General features: G+C 43.9%; 1 protein-coding gene across 1 annotated transcript in view; it reads right to left on the bottom strand.

The window, feature by feature from the left end:
* The window catches only part of PRKAR2B (protein kinase cAMP-dependent type II regulatory subunit beta), a 94,231-nt gene extending 70,972 nt beyond the window's left edge, over positions 1-23,259 (bottom strand). The window contains exons 1-2 of the mRNA XM_062582200.1: positions 23,074-23,259; positions 22,845-23,013 (exon numbers count right to left, since the gene is read on the bottom strand). Coding sequence (XP_062438184.1) covers positions 22,845-23,013; positions 23,074-23,220 — 316 coding nt within the window. The 5' untranslated portion in view covers positions 23,221-23,259. The remainder of the gene's footprint in view (positions 1-22,844; positions 23,014-23,073) is intronic.
* Positions 23,260-23,841: the final 582 nt, after the last annotated feature.

Below are 23,841 nucleotides of genomic sequence, written 5' to 3'. Positions count from 1 at the left end.
AAAAGCTGAAAAATCTGTGTTTGTGAGGAAGCTCTGGTATGGAGTACATACTGCCCTCAATCTCAGGTTACTCAGTACATATGATGAAAACTAATGATGTGCATAAGATTATGTCTGTCAGGGACAAAATAACTAGAAAGCCCCCCCCCCCCCAAAAAAAAGTATGAAATTGAACATAAAAAGTACCAATGAAATAAATATATGAGGATGTCAATCTTCCCAGAACATGCTCTGGGCTGTGAAGATCCAGGCCTTCCTACAGAGAGAAAAACTAAGATCTGAAAGGCTGCTTTAGCCTGATCATGATCTATAGGTCCCCTTTTGCTTTCACCCTCTGTCTTGGTATAATTTACCAAACTGCCTATTTCTACCCAACAGAGAGTTCTGAGGCTTTTTTACGTTCATTTTTTTAACATGATTGATCCTCGGACCCCACATCGCTTGCAGTAACAACCCTCTGAACTGCCTACCCAATTTATTACAATTTTCAACGAATATTCTGCTATAGCCATAGCAGACTTTACAACTGCTATTAAAACCCATCTGATACATTATGTCAGTAATACTTTTATCTTCTTACTAGCTGTAAATGGCTCCTTTCCACTTGAAATTTCAAAAGCTATTTAAAAAATATTATGGTTATTTGCCTTCTAACATTGCAGTGTAGGCGTTTAGATTCAATTTCATGTTCTTTTCTGCTTTCTAATTTTGCTGCCTGAAGCATATTTACTAACGTATTCACGTTCCCAATCAGAATGAGAGAAAAACTGGTCATTCTGCTAAAGCTCTACCAGCAACCCCAAAACAGTTCAATGGAAATACTCATCTGTAAAACTATCAAACTGACATTTTATACGTCATTAGGCTTCAGGACCAACACTGCATGAGAAAAAGAGCAATCTGCACCTGTCCTTGAACTGTCAAATTGCAAACTAGACAGTTAGCTCAAGGTTTTGCAAAAATGACCTGTTTTCTCAAACTCTTGAGTGTCTAAACCCTTCCCTTAATTATTACACAAGTGTGCTTTAGGCTCTTATTTTTGCAAAATTTTGGCCTACATTTTTTTATTCTCTTGACAGCAGCTGAAAGTTATCTTTATTACAAAGGAATAAAGATGCGATCTGGTTGATGGTAGTGGGCTGGAGAAGATGTCATGGCTGTCAGTATTCTTCTCTGAGGGCGTACACCTTTGTAATTATCTCATCTATTTTACAAAATTTTGCAACTGCAAAACATAACTGCTTCTCTCCCCATACACATCATGCTACCTGTGTTTAATCCAAAGTCTCAAACTTTTTAAGACAGAGGCTTCCCTACTGTTACTCATGTTTTTGTCACTTTGCCATTAGGTTATTACAACACAACCTACATGGGAAAACACCTTTAAAACTTTCTAATGTTAAGATGATACAACACGTCTTCCTACTTGCTAGGACTACCTGGGCAGAAATCTGTACTACAAAGTACCTTGATGAAAAAAAATATATTAGTATGTATGATCTGCAATCTGCACTGCCCGTTTATTCATTTCCAGGTGATGATAGTTAAGATTTTTTTTAAATGTATTTTAAAGTTCGTATATTTAAAGCTCTTTACATACTTAAAGAGAGCATCTTTTGCACTCAACAACATTCATTCTCAGCTAGTAAGAACTAAAGCAGACAATTTTGTTAGCTCACCGAGCATAAGGCAAAGCACATCTTCCCATTTGCTTTTAGAAAAGCACTAAGAGATGTGGCTCATTAGAGAGCACAGTTATCATTAAAAATATAAAGAATAATAATAAAAAAGTTATGAGAATAACAAATGTTAACAAGAGGACCGCACTGAGACTGTTCCAGAAGAGAGAAATATACATTAGCTTCTAAACAGAAAAGTCACAACTAAAAAAAGGCAGCACTTGAACGTTAACCTGCCCTCACTCCTGCCACACAAATGCCAGCTCTTCAGAAGTTTGCAGATGACACTGAAGGCAGGATGGCTGCTTCCTCACCCTGGGGGCCTGGGGGCCGCATTAGCACTCCATCAGCAAGCACTCTGAGCATGTATTTTCTGTTCAGATGTTTCACTGGTTTTGCACGTCTATTGCCTGCAGCCTACACGTAACATACTTCCCATCAACGGGCAACCTCTCTGATGCTGGCAGCCAACCAAAGCAACTGGTGAGACGTCAGAGCGAAGATCCTACCAGCCAGGAATACATCCACGGTAGTAACTTGGTGGCTAACGCCTTCCCCAAGCTCAGGCCCCACACGTCAGAGTGCAGTTTCACAGACTGTGGTTTCTTTTGTTTGTTTTGTTTTTCCTGTTTTCAGTTAAAAACTTGTACTCTTAGGCTGCAGTCATCCTCCAGGGCTGTACAATAACAGCAACAAAAAACCTTGAGCTACCAGAATCTACAGACTTGAGATTTAAATCTCTACAGAGTTGAGATTTAAAAGGTTGAGCCAAAGGTTGAAAGGAAGGGAAAAGGGAAAGAAAAAAAAAAGCAGCAATTGGAAATAAGAAACATGGGGCAGGAGGGGAGGAATAGTTTTACTGTTCACATTCCATGTATGTGCAATGTCAAATTACAGCAAGCAGCTGTCAGGAATTATGCTGAAGCTGTTAGCCAAACCATCTTTCATGATTTGGCCTTTCCAGTTCTCAGAGGCAAGTGAATCAAGTGAACAAAGCACAGCTGGTGCTGGTAGCCGCACTCCCTCCAGCACAGACTTCATGCAGCCACGCAGTCTCTGCTCCCCTTTACTCTTGCAAAGATGCAAGACACAGCATGCAAATACGACCCTAGGGAGAAGGTGGGACTCAGTTTCAATCTTAGTAACAACAGCCGTTTGTCTCCTCTTTAGATGCTCAAAACCACTATCCACATCCACAAGACTACTGATTATGCATTAACCAAAGAGACCTTGTCCATGGTTCAGATTGACCATAAATGGCTTTATGAGCCAAAAAAGGGAGTAAGGAAGGGTCACCATGTGTTTACGACCCAGAAGTATATAGAAGCATATCTTACAAATGGCACCTCCCAAACTGGACAGCTAGGTGTCATTTTCCTCTGAACTGCACAGCTAAAGAACAGCGGAAATTAGAGATGACCGATTTCCAGGTCACCAGTGCAACCCTCTTCCTTGCATCCATAGCCTCATGTCAGCCATCTACAGAACCGAATAAAGGGCAAACACAACATGGATCTCATTTCCATGGTCACCACTATCCTCATCCTCAGTCTCTCCCTTGAATGGTCATCTTCCCATTTTGGAATATGATCTTCCATCGTCAGCTATCACTCTTATCACAAATATAGACATTAGCAAAACATGTAGCACCTCCCAGTATAACATATATCACAGGATAGTTTCTACTTTCTACCCAAATCAGAGTCTTGATACAGTTTTGCCAGCACTTGTAAGACGACGGTCAGGCACAGACCCGTGCTACTGCATGTTACTGTCACAGTACTGAGATGCAAATTACAGCAAATAACCTAGCACTGATGTGGTTATGATGCATTTTTTTAGGTTCTTCTTCCAGACATGCACTCATCTCTGGACCTGCTTTCTCTTCCCATGGAACAACTCTGAACCTCCCCATAATAAACCAGGATTATAGCCCAGACTACACAGAACATGCCATAGGATGTTTGAAAAGCTCCGTTACCTAACTTGGTGCAGAGACTTTTGTGCTTAGTATGTAAAATTTGGGCATAATGATACTAAACATTGTCACTTGAGCCCCTTTATAAACCTAGGCCTTATTCTCAAACCGTCTGTTAAGTCTGTAACTGTGCCTTGATTATGGCAGATGATTAGACTTTTGAAACTAAGTAACTTGTTCTTCAAGAAAATAGAGAGGTCAGAGATCCCACAGTGTGAACAGACCTTATGGGCAGGTGAACAGGAAATACCTTCTGTCTTGAACCAATAAACTTGTACAAGAAAGAGACGGGGGGACTGCCAAAGGAAGCTGCAGATACTGATTTACTTCAGCACATTTTGTTGTGTTAGTGTGAAACAGGGATTACTGGTAGAGGCTGAACAAGCAGAGGGATGTCCAAAGTACAGATGTAAAGGGCTATCTGCTGTCATTTGTTTTCCTCTTCTACTGCAGTAGTATTAAAATATTCTATGAGATAATTTAAAACTGTAAATCCTGTTACTTCTTATGGCTACATTACTTGTGAATGACTTTTAGACATTTCTAATAGAAACTTCTAGCCAGTGATGGATTTTTTTGGCACTACATTTTGCTCAAAGGTTTGGGCAGCATTTGAAAAGCTGCATCTGTTGTAAGTAACTGCAGCGTCACAGTCACGTCCACTCACATTTCATTCTGTTTCTGGCTAGCAAAGCTTGAGAACATTGTCCTAATTTCTTTTCATAACTATCTGCGAGATTCCTATGAAGGGCCAACTTTCCATGCCTCTTGATAACGGAGCTCTCCAACCAGCCACAGGCTGATTAGTCATCAGGCGATGGAATAACTGCTGGCATAAAACAAATGGTCTTCCACCAGAGGGCTTTTAAAAAAATAATCTACTATGTTTTCAGTCTGGATTCTCTAGCAAAATTACATTTGGTAATGACACCACTGCCTGAAAGAACGCTAAAATCAATTGTAACAAAGCTACGTGGTCTATGACCCAAACAGCCCTTTCCTCCAGACCTGTCCAAGAAGTCAGACGCATATGGTGTCATATTTTCTATTTACAGTTACCTAATGTAAGGTTCAGGTACTGAAGAAGGAAGTATGGAGAGACAGATTAAAGGCAGATCAAGGGATACAACTGGAGACCTGAGTCTTGCTCTGATGCAGAACATTACAGAGAAGAATGACTCTCTTTTTGGGGAACATGGAAGAAACTCTTTATTTCTGCACCTCCCCCAACCTCCACTGCCTTTGAAAAACCTCTATTTCTTTTAGAATAAGTGAACAGAAAAGGTCAAGAATCTGCATCAGAATGGGAGAGATAAAAACTAAGGGATAAGTTTGCTTGACTGGTTACGGTTCAGACTGGCAACGCACATTGCCCAAACCGACCTGTCCCACAGGCCACGACATAGTCCGACAGCACTGAAAGCTCGTCTCTTGAAGCCAAGCCAATGTGCAAGCCAGCATGCTAGAAAGTAATTAAGAAGCTTGACTCCAACCTAGTGGTCTGCATATTCAAGCAGCCGCAAAGAAGGCAGACTAGAGTTCCTGTTTCAACTTGCTAGAATAAACTTGTTTTATATTATTCCCTTAACAGATTTAAAAAAGAAAGAAAAAAAATTAATTCTATTTCTAAGTTACTTCTCAATTTCCAACATTTCTTCCTTGTTTGTTCAACAAATTAAAAAAAAAAAAGTAGGCTAGCTCTGAAAGTTTCTGAAATTAAAGGATACTCAACTTCATCAACTTAGCGTAAATATTACTTTTACACATTAGGTTGCTAGAAGCAAATATGAGGCTATTTGTTACTATTACCATTACTTTTTCAAATGACTTTAAACAAGAAAAAATAATTCCATTCTAATTTTTTTCCTACTAGTGGATTTTTTAAAACAAATTTTGCAAACTAGAACATCTTTTTTTAAAACAAGCACTTCTACATATCCTACATAGCATGCAAATCATGAGCATACCTCACTGAATTATAATTTGTAAAAATTGACTTTAATTTAAAATAAAAATTTTGTGAAAGTACTCTGTAATTTTAAAGGCACATTCTATTTGATCTTGATGTACTGTTGATACTCGGAAGGTAGCTGTCAACTCCTTTTATAGGAATTCCTTTATTTATGCAGTACTAAAAACAACTAAATTTAGTCCAGTGCTATATTTCCAAATACTGTAGCTCTTTTCTTAATCACTAGATACAACTTAATTTCACCTGACTATTTCTGGCAGTCAAGAGAGGAATTGAAGAAAAAGGAAATACCTTCATTTAGACCCTCCCTCCATTTAAATATTCACTGAATTGGGTATTACCATTACCAGTCTCATTCTTGAACCTAGCCTAACATATTTATTAAAAAAAAATGGTCTTTACTACTTTGGAAACAACAGCAGATCACTTAATGGGCTTCACCTTTATCAGCACATCCCGCAAAACAGTAACATCACCCCCCTGCATCAAGCAGATAAAAAAATTTCTTGTTAACAATTTTCTTTAATATTGTTCATTTTATACTGAATTTTTAAAGTTAATAATCTAGGATGTCATACATAAAGGTATCTAGAAAACTTCCTTTTGGAAGTCTTCTCTAGCTAGTCAAAACTTGGTCCTCTATTGTTTAATTTTCACTAAAAATAATAAATTGCATCTTAAAAAATTAAATGTGTAACTAATCAATAGCTGGATTATAACACACATTAAATTCCTTCTAGGGTGGCCCTCTTTAGCAGTGTAATTGTAAGTATTTATCATCTGAAGTGTTTTACATGTCTCATGTCTGTATAGAAATGACAGGCTAGGGAAGGTGAAATCATATGTCCTATTTTCCACTCTTGAACTAGAAGTATTTTGGGTCCCAAAGGCATTTTTTGCTGAACAAGAAATACAGAACTCCTTCACAGTATATAGACCAGCTTGAATCTAAACACATTCATGAAGTTTACAGAAGATTATCAACAGAGGTTACAAGCACATTACCGAGGACATTTAGAGTATGTTAAACTAGATACTGATCTGTGAGATTTTATAAGGATGAAACATTTAATTAAATATCTATTTTCAAAGTATGGACCACTGAGACAGGCTGCATACAAACACAGGACAAGAATTTATTCACTCTTAAAGAGGCTAGGTCTGAATGTGACTTTGACATGTTAAAGGGACCTCAGTGGGCTGGAGAAATGGCCAAGGAGGAATCTCATAAAGTTCAACACAGGAAAATACTGGGTCCAGCGCCTGAGGAGGAACTATCCCACGTAACAGGACAGGCTGGCAGTGATCGGCTGGAAGAGAACAACCTGGGGGTCCTGGTGGACAACAAGTTTGCCATGAGCCACCAATGCACCCTCACGGCAAAGAGGGCCAACAGCCTCCTGGGCTGCGTTAGGCAGAGGTCAGGGGAGGTGATCCCTCCCCTCTGCTCAGCACTGGTAGGGTCACATCTGGAGGGCTGTGTCCAGTGCTGGGCTACCCCGCACAAGAGCGACTTGTACATACTGGAGCAAGTCTAATGTAGGGCCATCGAGATGATTAAGGGACTGGAGCATCTCTCATGTGAGGAGAGGCTCAGAGAGCTGGGATTGGTCAGCCTAGGGAAGAGAGGCTTCAGGGGGATTTTATCAGTGTGCATAAATATCTGATGGGGAATATTAAAGAAGATGGAATCCTCTCAGTGGTGCCCAGTGACAGGACAAGAGGCAATTGGCACAAACTGACACACAGGAAATTCTATCTGAATATATATATATATATATATTTTAATTGTGAGAGTAGTTGAACGCTGGAACAAGTTGCCCAGAAAGGCTGTGGTGTCTCATTCCTCGGAGATACTCAAAACCTGACTGGGAAGGGTCCTGAACAACCTGCTCTAGCTGATCCTGCTTGAGCAGAGGAATTGGACTAGACAATCTCCAGAGTGTCAACTCTGTCTCCAACTGTGCCAACCCCCACACTGTGAAGTGTGACCAAAAAAGCCTATCACTTAATGTAGGATTCTATAATGGCTATGGGGCTACAGTTCATTTTAATAACCATGACTTGTCTTTTGTATAAACTATCTGGTAAACAGCAGTATGCACTAGGAATACCAAGCAATGTAATGTCTTCAGTACGCAGACAAGAAAGTTCTGCAGCTGCTTTGTGTGAGGGTGCACTTGTGGTGGTTTGGTCCGCTTAGAAGAACTAGCTGTTGTGGTTATGGTTTCCCCAGGTCACCTCCAGCACGTTCCACTCCTCACAGCAGCAGACCCCTTTTGAGCAGCTGCCCCACCTGGCTTGGCAGAAAGCTTCACCTTTTCCTGCTCCCTCCTACTCACTCAGGCTCATGCCGAGTCTCCCATCCCCTAGTCTGGCCTCATACTTGTCTAAATGAGCTCATATTATTTTAGGAACATGCTCCTCTTTTCATAAGAGCACAGTATTATGGTTACTGTCCACTTTACTTACACTTTCCTATGATAACATCTGGACAATGGCAAGCTGGCTCATATAATCTATAAAAGACAATGGCAAAATTCACAAAATCTTACCTCAAATTTGGGTGCTCCTTCAACCTTTGTATGCCACGCATGTGGCTTTTTTTTTTCTTTTTTAATACTTGATTCCTTTTAAGAGTTTTAAGTTGCTCAGCCATACTCCTTGAAAGTTGTTTTTTTAAAAAAGCTAGTAAAAACAGACTTTAAGAAAGATAAAGAGGATGAAATAGATGGCAGCTTTTTTATTTGAGGAAGTCTGCTGTCTTATTGCTGTATAGGCTTCCTTTGTTTACAAAAGTCTAGCTGATTATTCAGGTTCTCTTACATATTTCAGTGAAAGAGAATCCCATTATTTTCTATATTTGGTCACAAAAATTCATGCACCAGAAAAAAAAACAAACAAAAAACCCCTTAAATTCTAGCATCAGTTGGGCCCTGCACTCTAGATTAGAGAGTGGTTTTTTTACAGTAAGTACTATATGCAAACAATGTTACAGGAGCCCCTTACAGCCCTTCCTCAATATACAAGTTCCCTGAGAGATGGGGATCATTAAGTATTCCATTTTACCAAGCTACAGCGCACATTTGGGCATAGAGTGAAAGCTACTCAAAGTCACATTGCAAAAGCTACTCAAAGTCACACTGCAGCTCCGTGACACACACGGAGATTCAACTCAATCGGTCTCAGCTCTCAAGGCCTTGTTTTCAATTGCTGGATCATCCTCTTCTTAAAGGATAATCATATCAAGGAATAAGAAAAGGCCAAATCTTAGCCTTCAGTCCAGATTCCTTGTCTTGTGGACTTCATCCAGACCCATAGACTACTTAAGTAAAATTCTGTTGCACATTTTTGAAGTATCTCCTATCGCTGGTGGAACATGGAAAGAGCTATCGTCAGCTATTATATTGTATTATATAAACACATTTTTAAATGAGCATGGCACAAACTTGACGAACCATGAGACCTTTATTAGGCTGGCCTAAAAATACAAATATGCATTTATAAAGCATATTTTTTCAGAGATCCTGTAGGAGATTCTATATTATAATCTTACAATTGAATTTCTAAAAGTATTATAGATAGGAACTATCTAATTTTACAGACAGGCCAATAATTCTGATTAACAAGTCTTTTTAATTTATTTCAAAGTTCCAAAGCCAAATTCTCTCTTTTTGCTATTTAAAGAAGAAGTTACTTAGAAATCAAACCACTTGTACAAAACTTTTGAACACTAAAAAACAGCATGGCATACATCTTATTTTAAAAATCAAAACTAGTATTCATCAAAAAGATTTTTTTAAAAATGAACTATGATTAAGCTCATTTTCTTTCAATAAAAATGTAAAAAAGTGATATTCTATCCCCACTGGTGAGTTCCAACCAATAAGTTAACTGGAATTTGCATGATTTTCCAGTTACAGGCTGCAAAACATCTACCTTCTTTCCTTTCTTCTTTCCCCCTGCTAAAAGGCAATCAATTACATGTATTCAATTACTCATTATATAAACACAGAAACCAGCATCAAACATGAACTAGACTGAGAAGTTTTTTTAAAAAAACATTGCAATTGTAAACCCTATAATGCACAATTTGTGCAAGAAAAAGAATGAGTCTTGTGTTAAAGAGAAAAACAAACTTTGCTATCTAAAGCGTAATCCAAAAAAAATTCTAACATTGAGACTAAAGCTAAATTATTCCCCTTACCTGAAAGAAAAGTTTAATTCTACAGCTCCATAAACTATTTTGTCTTGGAACACAGAACACAAGTTAAACAATGTTAATTCCTAGCCAGAAGTAAATATAAAGTAGAGTTTCCGGAACGAGTGCGTAAATCTTTTTGGCTTTGCCTTTACATATTTAAAACAGTGCATGTGTTTATATTCTGACCTTTGTCTCTCTTCCAAGAGAAAAGAAAACAAAAAAACCCACAGAGAAATACTTTTACTCAGGAATAAGCAGACTCATCTTACTTTGGGAGTGTCAGTTACAATAACGCCAGAGCTAAGTGAGAGCAATTACGTTTCTATTCTTGATTTTTAGAAGGAAGACTGTGCTTCTGTAGAAACTGACCTGTCAGTTTTAAATTAGTTCCAGCACCAGCCATTTAAACATAGCAAACGAGCAAGAGTCATTTCATTCTGCAAGTGAAACGACACTTGCTAGAAGACAGCAATTAATAAGGGCTATTCCATATTCTGTTGCTATTAAACAATATCAGTAATAAACTATCTCATTTCAAGAATGCAGCTTCCTGCTTAATTTCTTTAGCCTTCAGTCAAGAAAGAGTTTATACCACTACATTATCCATCTGCTTGTTCTACTTTTTAGCTTCTGAACTTGTTGAACAATTTCAATTAAATTTAACTGTAAGGAAAGTCTCCGAGATAAGACGTTTCTACAAATTTGTGAAAATTGGCAGCTCACACCAAATGAGTATCCACCACGAAGGGAAAGTTATAGTATAAACTCAATATTGGTCTGCTTCATTTGGCCTGCGAGCCAGCTAATCAGTACTACATGGCTCTGAACCAGCTGCTTAGGTGACACCCCGATCAGCACATTGCACTTTGCCTGCAGTAGAGCACGCCTTGAATAAACTAAATGCTGCAAGGGCACCATATACTACATCATATACCAGCTGGCTCTTCTGAGCCAACCCCCAACTGAATTGAACACCCTAGCACTCCAGTTGGCTAATCTATTTTTTTACACTATGATTTTTTTTTAAAGAAACATCACAGGCATGTGCCAGTTTGTATGTGTGATGCTGTGTAGTCAGTTTTACTAGTTCTTCACAGGCAACTAACAGCCTCAACCAATAAAACATCAAGACTTCCACAAAAAAATAAAAAAGAAAATTCCACTAAAGAGCAATTTGAAGTAAATGTTTATGGCAAGCACTAGATCATAATGCACTCATTTCTACCACAGTCACGAATAACAATTCATAATTAACAACAACCCCACGGCCGTCGGGTTGCGGGGCCTCTAGCACCCAGTGACTGGACAGCTCCGGCACCTCCCCACCTCCTCCCACCCCGGGCAGCTGCTCAGAACTGCCTCCCGCAGAAAGCCACCCCCAAGCCCTCCACATCTATTTGGCCTATTTTGTTAGGCAGAAGCTCTAATGGTTCCTTTATCTGTAGGATAAAAAAAAAATATATATTTCTGAAGCTCATCTGCATGCTTTGTTTTGATTTTGTCAACGATTCAAATTCTATGGTGGCAGAGCTTTTCCGCAATTAGCAGTAAAAAATATTTTTCCACTATAAGAAAGTACGTAGAGGAAAGCACTCAATGAGGCATGAACTGACACCACAAACAGTTCAGTGATCTGGATCCAAGAGAACTTGCCTCTTCTGAAAGGCCTGTACCCGCACCTTACTTCAACTTAATCCCAGATTGTCTTCTATCATCCTGTGTAACAGCTGTAAAAACAGCACCATGTTAGAACTGTAAATCTCACCCTGTCGCCTTTCGACTGACAAGCGTGATAAACACACATTTCTGTGATTTATCTTCCATTACTGTCAAGAAAAATTGCAAACAGATCTTTATTTCAAATCAGGGGAAGTAGATGTTATCCACTGATTGGCCTGCCCTTTAAACTGAAGCTTGAGTAATCTTCTTAATTTTGCATGTTGCAAGAAGCAAAAAAGCTCACAACAAAACACTTAATGCACTTATCAACAAAAGGTACACAAATGAACAAAATGAAAAAAAATGAACAAAAACAGCAAAATGAATAAAAAGGTAAAAAGCAAATGCAGAAATCCTGTTTCTGTCTTTTATTGCCATTTTCCCATCTATTGCACAAGAAGGATCCTTTAGGAAAAAAAAAGCTGAGATCAAAGAAGTAGGTTGCAACTCATTGCTTTACACTTATGCACCATATAATCCCCTAGGAAAATCTTCTCTGGTGGAAATGGATCAAAAACATCCAGCCAATTTTGGCTGTAGCATGAAAGTCAGGTCTTTTAGCAGAAGACCACATTAAGGAACTTCCCTCTGGAGGCTGTGACACATTCCCACAACTCCTCAAAACGCAGTCAGAGAAGAAGATAAACTGTTACATGCTTGCACAGAAACCATTTTCCTCTCAGAACTCAGACTGTTCTTTGACTGAGACAGAATCATATAATCACAGAACAGTTGAGTTTGGAAGGGACCTCTGGAGATCATCTAGTCTAACCCCCTGCTCAAGTAGGGTCACCCAGAGCACTTTGCCCAGCATCATGTCCAGGTGGGTTTTGAAAATCTCCAGAGGAGACTCCACAACCTCTCTGGGCAACCTGTTCCAGTGCTCTGTCAACCTCACAGAAAGAAAAGGTTCTCCTCACGTTCAGATGGAACCGCCCGGGTTGCAGCTGGTGCCCGTTGTGTCTCGTCCTATTGTTGGGCACCACTGAGCAGTCTGGCCCTACCCTCTCTACCCTCACCCTTCAAACACTTTCACGCATTGACAAAATCCCCCTCAGTCATCTCTTCTCCAAGCTGAACAGGCCCAGCTCTCTGTCCTTCCTCATGTGAGAGCCGCTCTGCTCCTTTAACCACCTACAGGTTAGCAAGAGAGACATCTAAATACTGCAGATATTTTTTCCCAACACATGAAAATTTGTACCATCTAAGAATAAATAACCATCTATCTACTTCCCAAACAATTTTTTATACATGCATTAGCCATTAAATAATATTTCCTGCAGGTTGTTGAGGCAACAGGAAGGAAGGCAGGCTCTTACTTCTACACTTAAATTACTTCGCAAATGCTTAAATAAGGTAATGGTGAAAGATGCATCAGTTTATTTCTTATATTGATGAGTATCTATTAAAAAACAATAAAGACAGATAAACTATCAGCTAAAAGATAGCTTTTAGAGAAAAATGCTTGAACATTACTCAGAGGAATTGAACTAAATGGCTGGAGAGAGAAAACACTATGCATTAAAAACAGGAAAAGAAAAAGAAAATCAAACCCCAGAGCTAAAGAGATTTAGTGCTAATGAGACACATGAAGAACCAGATCCGTAAATGTACCTGGATTCTAACTCCATAATTTCAATGGAAAATGAGACATAACTGGAAAAAAAACTTTGTCCTTCTAATTTTTAGTAATATCTATTATTGAGAACTTACATTTTTGTAAACTATGCTCTGACAAAAAAAAAATTTTATTAAAACTGATTTGCCATAAAAATCAAGTTCAAAGCCTTTGGAAAAATTTAAGATACATCTATACATATGGCATGAGTATCACGAATGTTAATTTGGAACAGAACAAGAAACCTCAGGACAATCTTAGCTCTCCATTAAATACAGTTTCTGTCATTCAAGTTATTAGTCATTGCTAATCCAAGAATAGTGCTTAAACACATTTACTAGCTTGTAGAAATTCATATGTGAAACCTTAAAAAGCAATCCTTAAAAACTCTTTATCAACATCCATTTCAAGGAACTGCGAGGTCAGTAGGTTTGGGGTTTGTTTCCCCCATCCTGCCCCAAAAGGCCACTGCTGGAATAACTACAGTCAAGCATCAACGAAAAAATATGTCCCATCTGCAGAGAGTATCTAAGAGATAAAAGAGTCAGTGGTGAAAACACATAACGGCAAAGGAACTAGAGGGATAAGACCAGCGCAGTGACAACGTATGCTGATCAGCAGTCATCAGAGAAGAGGTTCCGACAAGGCTCGCGCACGGAGCTCGAGTTCATATGGATGTTAATCCACACACTGCAGCATTTCCAAATGACTTAGAACTCACTGCAAAGGATTTTATGTTTCACACTAACATTAAAAACATCTGCTTTTCAGCCTGTGTACTCTGGCTAGTTAAGCCTGAATGTTTATGTCGGGTCCCAGCTTACATCCATCTCAACAGTGACGATTCTGTACATCTTTTATTTATAGTTTATACCGAGGCTTTCAAGGAATGTTTTGTTTCCAGAATAGAGCAACGATTTCTTTTCTTCCTGTCTGGTATGTATTAAAATAGACATGTCATGGTAAGAAGCTATGCTACGGAAAGACTGTAAGTGTTTATGAAAATACATTGTACATCTGCATCACAAAGATTCAGAAGGGGTCAATGCTGTTAAAAGGATCTTTATAAAATCGGGACTGTGTCTAGGACAACTCTGAGCAGGAAAGATCATATTACTTCTTTTCAGAATCTATTTTATACAGCAATTTTCTAGTCTCTCCATTAAGGAAGTCTTCATAATACTTACTAATTGGACCTTTTAGCCCAGCTTTGCAAAAACCATTTTAGTCTAATAACTGGAACAGTATGTGCAAGAATGCTATTCTCATCATTAGCTTTTACCTCTATAAGCTCTCAGCTTCAAATTCTAGCTCTGATGATTTATTCTAAGTATTGATATCATTAATCAGAGCAATTTAAGAGGCAAACATAGAAGTGAAAAACACTCTATGTTGTTACAGCATGTTTTTACCACTCTTCCATCATCCAGACCGTTATAATACAGTAAGGTCATGCTGACTAAATTAAAATTTGGATTTTTGTATTGTTTCCTTCTTTACTGTTTCCTCATTTTATCTGTGGTCTGGATGTTATTTTCTGAGCTGCAGTGTTAATGGGATGCATTATATGGAAAAGGATGAGAAATTGTCATATGGCTGTTGCTCAGTTTTCTCTATGGATACTTTGCACCTACAACCTGCATTTTACTCCCATGGACTTCAGATACCTTTGCCATTTGACACCCTCCTTCATTTCAGATAGCAAACTTCCTTGTATGACACGGTATCATTTAAAATGCTGAATGACGCATTGGACATTTGATTAACATATTTTCAATGTAGCTCCACACTCAAATGTCTTCTGTTACTGGTAATACAGATTGAAATCTGGATTCATGTATTACCCTGCCTAGTGACTACAAACACAATCTCTGCGTGAATACTTCTGCTATTTTTGTCACGAAATGCATGAAAGCTTGGAATACAGCTCTTAGAATTTTTAAATAAAAAACAGAATTGACAAACATGAAGTCTTTATTCAAAAAAAAATGATTACTCCAGACAAATAGAAAAATAAAAAATAAGACAGACTATCAGAGACTTAAAGACGTAACCTTTATCTAGTTCAACATCCTTTAGTACTATGATTGAAAACTGATCTATAGAACAAAAATCTATTTCATAATGCAAAATATTGAATAAAAATACAGTTTGTGATTACTTGTCATGATCAAAATTCACAATGAGAACTTCTGTTTCAGTTCCATGAAGCAAATAGGTTATCATTCTTAAACAGCAAGTGGAAGGGTTAGCTGGAGTGTATTTCAATATGTATTTAGCTGCATTGTATTTCAGAAATGCATATATAAGGCAACCAGAATTTCAGTAGAAAATTCAGGACATGAATTTGGGGTGTACATATGAGGAGAGAAGGGCTATAGCTAGGTACAGAAAAACAAGAGGAGAGATTTTGATGTCCTTTCTCTCATGTGTGTTCTCCCTTATCTCTTCCTCAGTTTGGATCTGCCTCTCCTCCTTCATCTTGCTTTTCCCCTTGCATCTCCCATGTTGCACATTCATCCCCTTTTGGCCTCTGTTCTATGCCCTGTTTTCCACCTTGTGGTTTTACAACTGTCCTAACAAACAAAATTTTCCAATCCAGAGGTCATCTTTGATACTAGAAAAAAAAAGAAGCAGGGACAGCAGTCTGTACCTTGATTAATCTGTACCTTGTGACTTAAATGTGTCATTTCCAAACCATATGCTCCAGATTTACAGGATCAGCTAGGGGCAATGAGTCTCCAGAGATCTGACTATTTAAGGTAGGTTTCCCTCAAACTGACGGTTTTCACTTGACAGTAGTGGAAGATAAAATGCAATACTTTTGCGTAACATATAATAGCAGGGGATAAACCATGAGACATGCATGTATTAGGTTAAGCTTAACTTATTGAAAGACAAAGGAAGCAACCAGCCTGTGCGGGTTACAAACACTAGGATATCTCTTTGTTTTTCTTTATAGCTTCAGCAGGAATACATTCCATAAATAGGCACCTCCTTGGCACTCAAGGATATGTGTATATTTTGTTTATTATTTAAAAGAAGTCTTTCATTCATGTAAATCTTTATATCTTTGCATACTTCCTGAATTAATACTGCTCTATTTTTTTTGAACCGCATAGTTAGCCAAAGACAGTTTCTTCAAGTTGCTTCCTTCAGAGAAAAAGAGACTGGAGAAAAATTCAGATGGTTTTGGTACAGCCCTACTTTTCTGCTTCTGTTTTAGAATTTTTTTCCTGCTCTTCCCTTTCAACTGCTCAAATACATCAACTTTAACTAAATAATAGCCAGTAACAACATGTCCCTTCATGCAGGTCTTTGCTTTGAGCAGGGACATATAGCCACTTTTGAGTAGCGACTGCTATTACTTCAACTAAATTCTTAGTGCAATCATATTTTAAAAAATTCAGTGGTTATAGTAAAGCATGCTTTTCACTGATAATTACATATATATGCACACATCAGCGATGAAACCATGCCCCTTATTATACAGGCAATTAAACATTTCCCATTACAAGATCACATTTTCAGTTGCTTATAACTTTATCAAATTAAGCTTTTGGACTGATATTCTCCTGACTTGAAGAGAACACTTCGGTCAGATTAAGGGGGAGAAAAAAACAAACAAATTAAACTTTCAATTTTTTAGGCTTGTCTTGTAAGATAGCTGTAGGGGGAAAGAAAATATTTTATTTTACTCCTATCAAAAATACTGGAAACCATTATTTCACAGACCTCTATCATTCGTAAGATTTGCAGCAAGGATTTGAAGCTTACTGTTTCTGTGACTATGTGTATGCTGCAGATAAAACTGGCCTGTGAGCACACTCTGACCATAAAGTCCTACTGAAGCAGCAAGGCTCCCATCCACAAGGATGAAATTCTCTCCCCCCCAAGAAAAACTGCCTGTGTTCCAAGTGCCTATCACAAATGGTCTCGTGCGCCCACTATTCTCGAAATCACGTCAGACGCAATCTGGAAAAGCGTGAGGCGCTACGGGCCAAAGCCACGCCAAGGGGTAGGTCAGCGTGACCAGCCTGGGTGACTACAGGGCTGTGCCTGCCTTGTCCATCGGTCAGGGCATGTCCTTGGCCACGTCCTCTTCCCATGCACACGTCTCCATGTTCACACCTTCTCAGCAGGGACCCACCTGTAACTGCAAACTTTTCTCCTCTAAATTACATCCTCACTACAGCTGCTTTGGCTTGGTTCCAGTTAGCTCTGTCTTTATAGCCATACAAATAATGGACTATTTCATTTTTGTATTTCAGTTGAGAGTAGAACTTATTAAAACTTCATTCCTACAGGTTACTAAGCAAACATTAGTTATGTTTTCAGCCACTGCCCATCATAATCTACATTCAAACTTGAAGTTACATGCTTTTAAGAAATCCCCATATCTTTCTATATGGTCCCAATTTAATAACCTCCTACTACAATATATACATTTTTTTTTATTGCCCACTCGCTCTTATTGACCTCTGCTCTAATCTACCTGTTACTGTTGCACAACAGATCTGGAGTAAGATTATGAACTAGTTGATGTTTCTTGGTTTTGTTTAATTTCAAGAAGAAAGTAGTAAATAAGGTTAACAGAACTGATGAAGCACTACTTATCATCACAAAGTTCGCTTGGATGTGGTTGTGTACAAAGTTTTGCCTGATCCTCGCATTTCTACAATTTACCTATTACTGCAAAATTTACATGAACAGTATATACATAAAGCAATTCAGACTGAATAAAGCAACTAAAATAAAGACATGCCTTTAATATTGATATTTCAAGTTATATTACAAATGCTTTACTTGAGCTATCAAATGCAAATATATCTCAGCTATACTCACGCTATACGTTCAAACAATAAAATAGATCAATGCTCATGTTTTCAGCTATGAGCAAACATTTAAAAAAGCTGATACAAATTATGTGTGTGTTTATCCATCAAAATAAGGAGCCCTTTGAATTCTAAATGCTAATGTAAAGAGAAAAGTGTAGGCATTTGAAAATAGACAAATAACTTAGAGTATCTTCATGTTTTGCATAAACACAGCATAATATATTTCAACATGCACTCCAAACTTTCAAAAAATTAGAGGAATTTTCTAAATATGGGCTCGATTTTATGTATGCAAGTGTAACTAAGTCATATTCAATTTAAGTAGCTCCCAGTAGCACTAACAGGAGTTATTCCTGTTGACTGATTAAAACTCATACACTTGTGTAGGACAACTTAATATAAAAGAAACTAAAAGATATCACACAATCACTTCCAAATTAAGCACTGTGTTCAGAAGACACTAATCTAAATGACCCAAACCTAGTTTAATTTGTGGTTTACATACAACTCCTGAGTAAAGGAAATTGCTTAACAGAGCTAATGCTTCAACTCATCATTTCTAAAACGGAAAAATGCTTATGTACCTTACAAAACACATCTCAAGGACAAAACTAATATGGCAAAGTGTTCAACTGTGGTGTTTGTAAGTACCTGAAGGGAGGGTGTCAGGGGGATGGGGACAAACTCTTTTCAGTTGTCCCGTGTGACAGGACAAGAGGCAATGGGCAGAAATTGAAGCACAGGAAGTTCCGCCTGAACATGAGGGGGAATTTCTTCACTGTGAGAGTGACGGAGCCCTGGCACAGGTTGCCCAGAGAGGTGGTGGAGTCTCCTTCTCTGGAGATCTTCAAGGCCCGCCTGGATGCAACCCTGTCTACCATGCTGTAGGAGATCCTGCTGAGCAGGGAGGTTGGACTAGATGATCTCCAGAGGTCCCTTCCAACCTTACTGATTCTGTGATTCTATGATTCTATTTAGAAACATGTATTGAAAAAAAGGAGTTGGAGACAACAGCAATTACAACAAGCTCCTAACAGCAAGAACCTATTTGAATTACCAAATTAGGAAAAACTGCCAACTTGACATTCAAGAATTCTGCTTTAACAAAAAAGGTACTACAGCCAGGTCTGACCTTCTTATTGGATTTTTTTTTTACTTTACTTTTACTTATAAACTCTGGTAATATGTTTTCTTCTCCTGTACGAAAGCAGTACATCAACAGGACAGACTGATTATACAGAAGCAGTCTGATTATTCACAAAGACAGCAGGAAAAAAATGGAAAAAACAGATCTTTCTCCCCTAATCTACATTCAAGAATTGCTACTTGAATTGCTACTAGAAACAGAAAGTAAGAGCATAAGAGAAACATGCTTTTAAATTGATATTTAGACCAATTAAACAATGATTTAGATACCAGGCTTTATGCCTCCAGTGCTAACAAAAGGCTGAGTGGATGCATTGTTATGTTACCTTAAAAGAACAGATATTCAAGGCAGATGTAAAATCTGAACTTAAAATACTCCTGCGCAATGTCTGCGTACACAAGCACACCATTACTAATCGTTTACTATAATGTACTCACTAATATGCCTTCTGTGTGGTTTCAAAAATATTTCCATTCTGTTACTTTAGGTTATTAATTATTCCATCTAACACAAATTACGGGTCATAACATAATTAAAATTTCAAAATACATTAGGCTTTTCTATTTTAATTTCTAGATTCTTGCCAGTCTCATAGACAGCATAGTGTCAGAGTTCAAAATCATCATGTACATCTGCAGAATTAGACTGACAGATCCGAATTCTCATCAATTATACACCCCATGCTATAGCTGCAAAGAACAGATGAAAGGAATGACGAGCATTTTCCAGCGTAACACAAAGCATCTAGGAAACTTTCCCGGTTCTTAAGCATCTAGGTTTTTTTGCTGATAAAATGCATTTAAGACTTTATTTTTTAAAACTACACTGATACTCCTCTAGCAAACAGCTGGCTTCCACTCTCTGCTAAGGAGAACTACCTTCAGCAGGACCAGAGGGGACCGATCCCTTCAATGATCTGGTGAGGTATGCTTCAATTGCAAGCTGTTCTCAAAAAACGAAAAAAGCTGAAGATGCTCTGACCCTGCCGTGCTCTTGCGCCGCACGCCTTACACTGGCCGCCCTCTCAGTGAGCCTGCTCGCAGCACGAAGAGCGAGGGCCGCGCGCCCGTCAGGGACGGCGCCTGTTGGCCCCCTTCAGCGGGCTGACCCGGCGGTAGCCACTGCGCCTCCGGACCAGCCCTGCTGGGCACACAGAGGCCTGTGTGCGGGAAAGGCCACCCAGGACGCGGTGCCACCCCAGGATGGATGCAATAAGGGATGCAGTGTGAGATGTGGTGCCACCCTGAGACAGATGCAGTGCAGGATGCAGTGTAGGATGCAGTGCCACCCTGGGATGCAGTGTGGATGCGGTGCTACCCTGGGACAGACGCGGTGGGGGGATGTGGTGTCACCCTGCGGTGTGGTGTGGGATGCAGTGCTGCCCCAGGACAGATGCAAGGAGGGATGCAGTGTGGGATGTGGTGTCACCCTGGGGTGCAGTGCGGGATGCAGTGCTGCCCTGGGACGGACGGAGTGTGGGATGTGGTGTCACCCTGGGGTGCAGCGCGGGATGCAGTGCTGCCCTGGGACGGACGGAGTGCGGGATGCGGTGTCACCCTGGGGTGCAGCGCGGGATGCAGTGCCGCCCCGGGATGGACGCGGTGCGGGATGCGGTGCCACCCTGGGGTGCAGCGCGGGACGGGCGCGGTGCGGGATGCGGTGTCACCCTGGGGTGCAGCGCGGGACGCAGTGCTGCCCCGGGACAGACACGGTGCAGGATGCAGTGTCACTCTGGGGTGCAGCGTGGGATGGACGGGGTGCGGGATGTGGTGTCACCTGGGGTGCAGCGCAGGACGGATGCACTGCGGGGTGTGGTGTCACCCTGGGGTGCAGTGCGGGATGGACAGGGTGCGGGATGTGGTGTCACCCTGGGGTGCAGCGCGGGACGGGCGCGGTGTGGGATGCGGTGTCACCCTGAGGTGCAGCACGGGATGCAGTGCTGCCCCGGGACGGATGTGGTGCGGGATGCGGTGCCACCCTGGGGTGCAGCGTGGGACGGGCGCGGTGCGGGATGCGGTGTCACCCTGGGGTGCAGCGCGGGACGGGCGCGGTGCGGGATGCGGTGTCACCCTGGGGTGCAGCACGGGATGGACAGGGTGCGGGATGCGGTGTCACCCTGGGGTGCAGCGCGGGATGCAGTGCCGCCCCGGGATGGACGCGGTGCGGGATGCGGTGCCACCCTGGGGTGCAGCGCAGGACGGGCGCGGTGTGGGATGCGGTGTCACCCTGGGGTGCAGCGCAGGACGGGCGCGGTGCGGGATGCGGTGTCACCCTGAGGTGCAGCGCGGGATGCAGTGCTGCCCCGGGACGGATGTGGTGCGGGATGCGGTGCCACCCTGGGGTGCAGCGTGGGACGGGTGCGGTGCGGGATGCGGAGTCACCCTGGGGTGCAGCGCGGGACGGGCGCGGTGCGGGATGCGGTGTCACCTTGGGGTGCAGCGCGGGATGGACAGGGTGCGGGATGCGGTGTCACCCTGAGGTGCAGCACGGGATGCAGTGCTGCCCCGGGACGGATGTGGTGCGGGATGCGGTGCCACCCTGGGGTGCAGCGTGGGACGGGTGCGGTGCGGGATGCGGAGTCACCCTGGGGTGCAGCGCGGGACGGGCGCGGTGTGGGATGCGGTGTCACCTTGGGGTGCAGCGCGGGATGGACAGGGTGCGGGATGCGGTGTCACCCTGGGGTGCAGCGCGGGATGCAGTGCCGCCCTGGGATGGACGCGGTGCGGGATGCGGTGTCACCCTGGGGTGCAGCGCAGGACGGGCGCGGTGTGGGATGCGGTGTCACCCTGGGGTGCAGCGCAGGACGGGCGCGGTGCGGGATGCGGTGTCACCCTGAGGTGCAGCGCGGGATGCAGTGCTGCCCCGGGACGGATGTGGTGCGGGATGCGGTGCCACCCTGGGGTGCAGCGTGGGACGGGTGCGGTGCGGGATGCGGAGTCACCCTGGGGTGCAGCGCGGGACGGGCGCGGTGCGGGATGCGGTGTCACCTTGGGGTGCAGCGCGGGATGGACAGGGTGCGGGATGCGGTGTCACCCTGAGGTGCAGCACGGGATGCAGTGCTGCCCCGGGACGGATGTGGTGCGGGATGCGGTGCCACCCTGGGGTGCAGCGTGGGACGGGTGCGGTGCGGGATGCGGAGTCACCCTGGGGTGCAGCGCGGGACGGGCGCGGTGTGGGATGCGGTGTCACCTTGGGGTGCAGCGCGGGATGGACAGGGTGCGGGATGCGGTGTCACCCTGGGGTGCAGCGCGGGATGCAGTGCCGCCCTGGGATGGACGCGGTGCGGGATGCGGTGTCACCCTGGGGTGCTGCGCGGGACGCAGTGCTGCCCCGGGACAGACACAGTGCAGGATGCGGTGTCACTCCGGGGTGCAGCGTGGGATGGACGGGGTGCGGGATGCGGTGCCACCCTGGGGTGCAGCGCGGGACGGGCGCGGTGCTGGCGGCGCCGCGGCGGTGCTCGCCCCGCTCCGCCCCGCTCCGGAGGCCCTGCCCGCGCCCCGCCGCCGCCGCCCCCCGTCCCGGCGGAGCGGTGCCGTCGCGCGCCCCCCGCGCTCCCGCCCGCGAAGCCGCCGCAACGCCGCGAAACGCCGCGAAACGCCGCGAAACGCCCCGGCCGGGGCGAGGCGGCAGCAGCGGCGCCCGGGCGCCGCGGGCAGCCCGCGCCCCCCGCGCCCGCCGCGCCTCACCCGGGAAGGCCGCCGCCGCCGCCGGCGCCTCCTCCTCGCCGCTCTCCGAGTCGCTGCGCGCCGGCTCCTCGGCGAAGTTGACGCCGCGGGCGTCGGCGGGGGCCCGGCGCGGCGGCAGGCTGCCGCGGGCGCGCTCATGGCCGGCGCGGCCGCTCGGCTCCGGCTCCGGCTCCCTCGCCGGCTCCCGCTCCGCCCGCGCCTCCCGCGCCGCCGCCGCCGCCGCCGCCGCCGCCGCCGCCGCCGCCGCCGCCTCCTCCTTGAGGCGCCCGAAGTACTGGAGCGCGAACTCCAGCAGGTCGCCGGGCTGGCGCCGCAGCACCTCCACCGTGAAGCCCTGCAGCAGCTCCGTCAGCCCCGCCGGGATGGAGATGCTCATGCCGGGGCCGGCCGCGGGGCGCAGCCCGCGCAGGCACCGCGGCGCGGGGGCGAGCGCCCGGCGGAGGCCGCGGCGCCGGGGCCGGGGCCGGGGCCGGGCGGGGGGCGCCCGGCGGGTCGCCCCTGGCCGCGGCGCAGCTGGAGCCGGCGGGCGGCGGCCGCAGCGTCTCGCTCCGCTTCGCCCCGCACTCGGCGCGGCGGCGGCGGCGGCGACTGACGGCTCCCGCCCCGCCCCGGCCCGGCCCGCGCCTCCCCCCGCGCCGGCGGAGCCTCGCGCGCATGTGACCCGCGAAACCATGACAACCTCCCGCCGGGGACGGCGCCCGCCGCGCCCCCGCCCGCGCCCGCGCTCTGCCCGCGCCCCCGCCCGCGCCCCCGCCGCGCCCGCAGCCACGGGGAGAGACGGGGGCGCGGGGCGGGGCGGGGGGTGTCCTGCATCCCTCGTGTGCGTGTGCGTGTGCGTCACCCGCCTTCCTACGCCCATGTCACTGAGGGTTCAGGGCACCCCGACTGTCACCTCCTTGTCCAAATACAATGAAAAATACAAAAAAAAAAAAAAAAAAAAAAAAAATGCAAGGAAGCCCAGCGTGAAGTTTGCAGTGCGGCAGCGCTCGGCGCGAAC

This window comes from Rhea pennata, chromosome 1 (genome assembly GCF_028389875.1).
Source record: "Rhea pennata isolate bPtePen1 chromosome 1, bPtePen1.pri, whole genome shotgun sequence".
NCBI classification, from domain to species: domain Eukaryota; kingdom Metazoa; phylum Chordata; class Aves; order Rheiformes; family Rheidae; genus Rhea; species Rhea pennata.
Note: the sequence above shows the minus strand (reverse complement) of the source record. Positions and strands in the feature narration are given on the sequence as shown.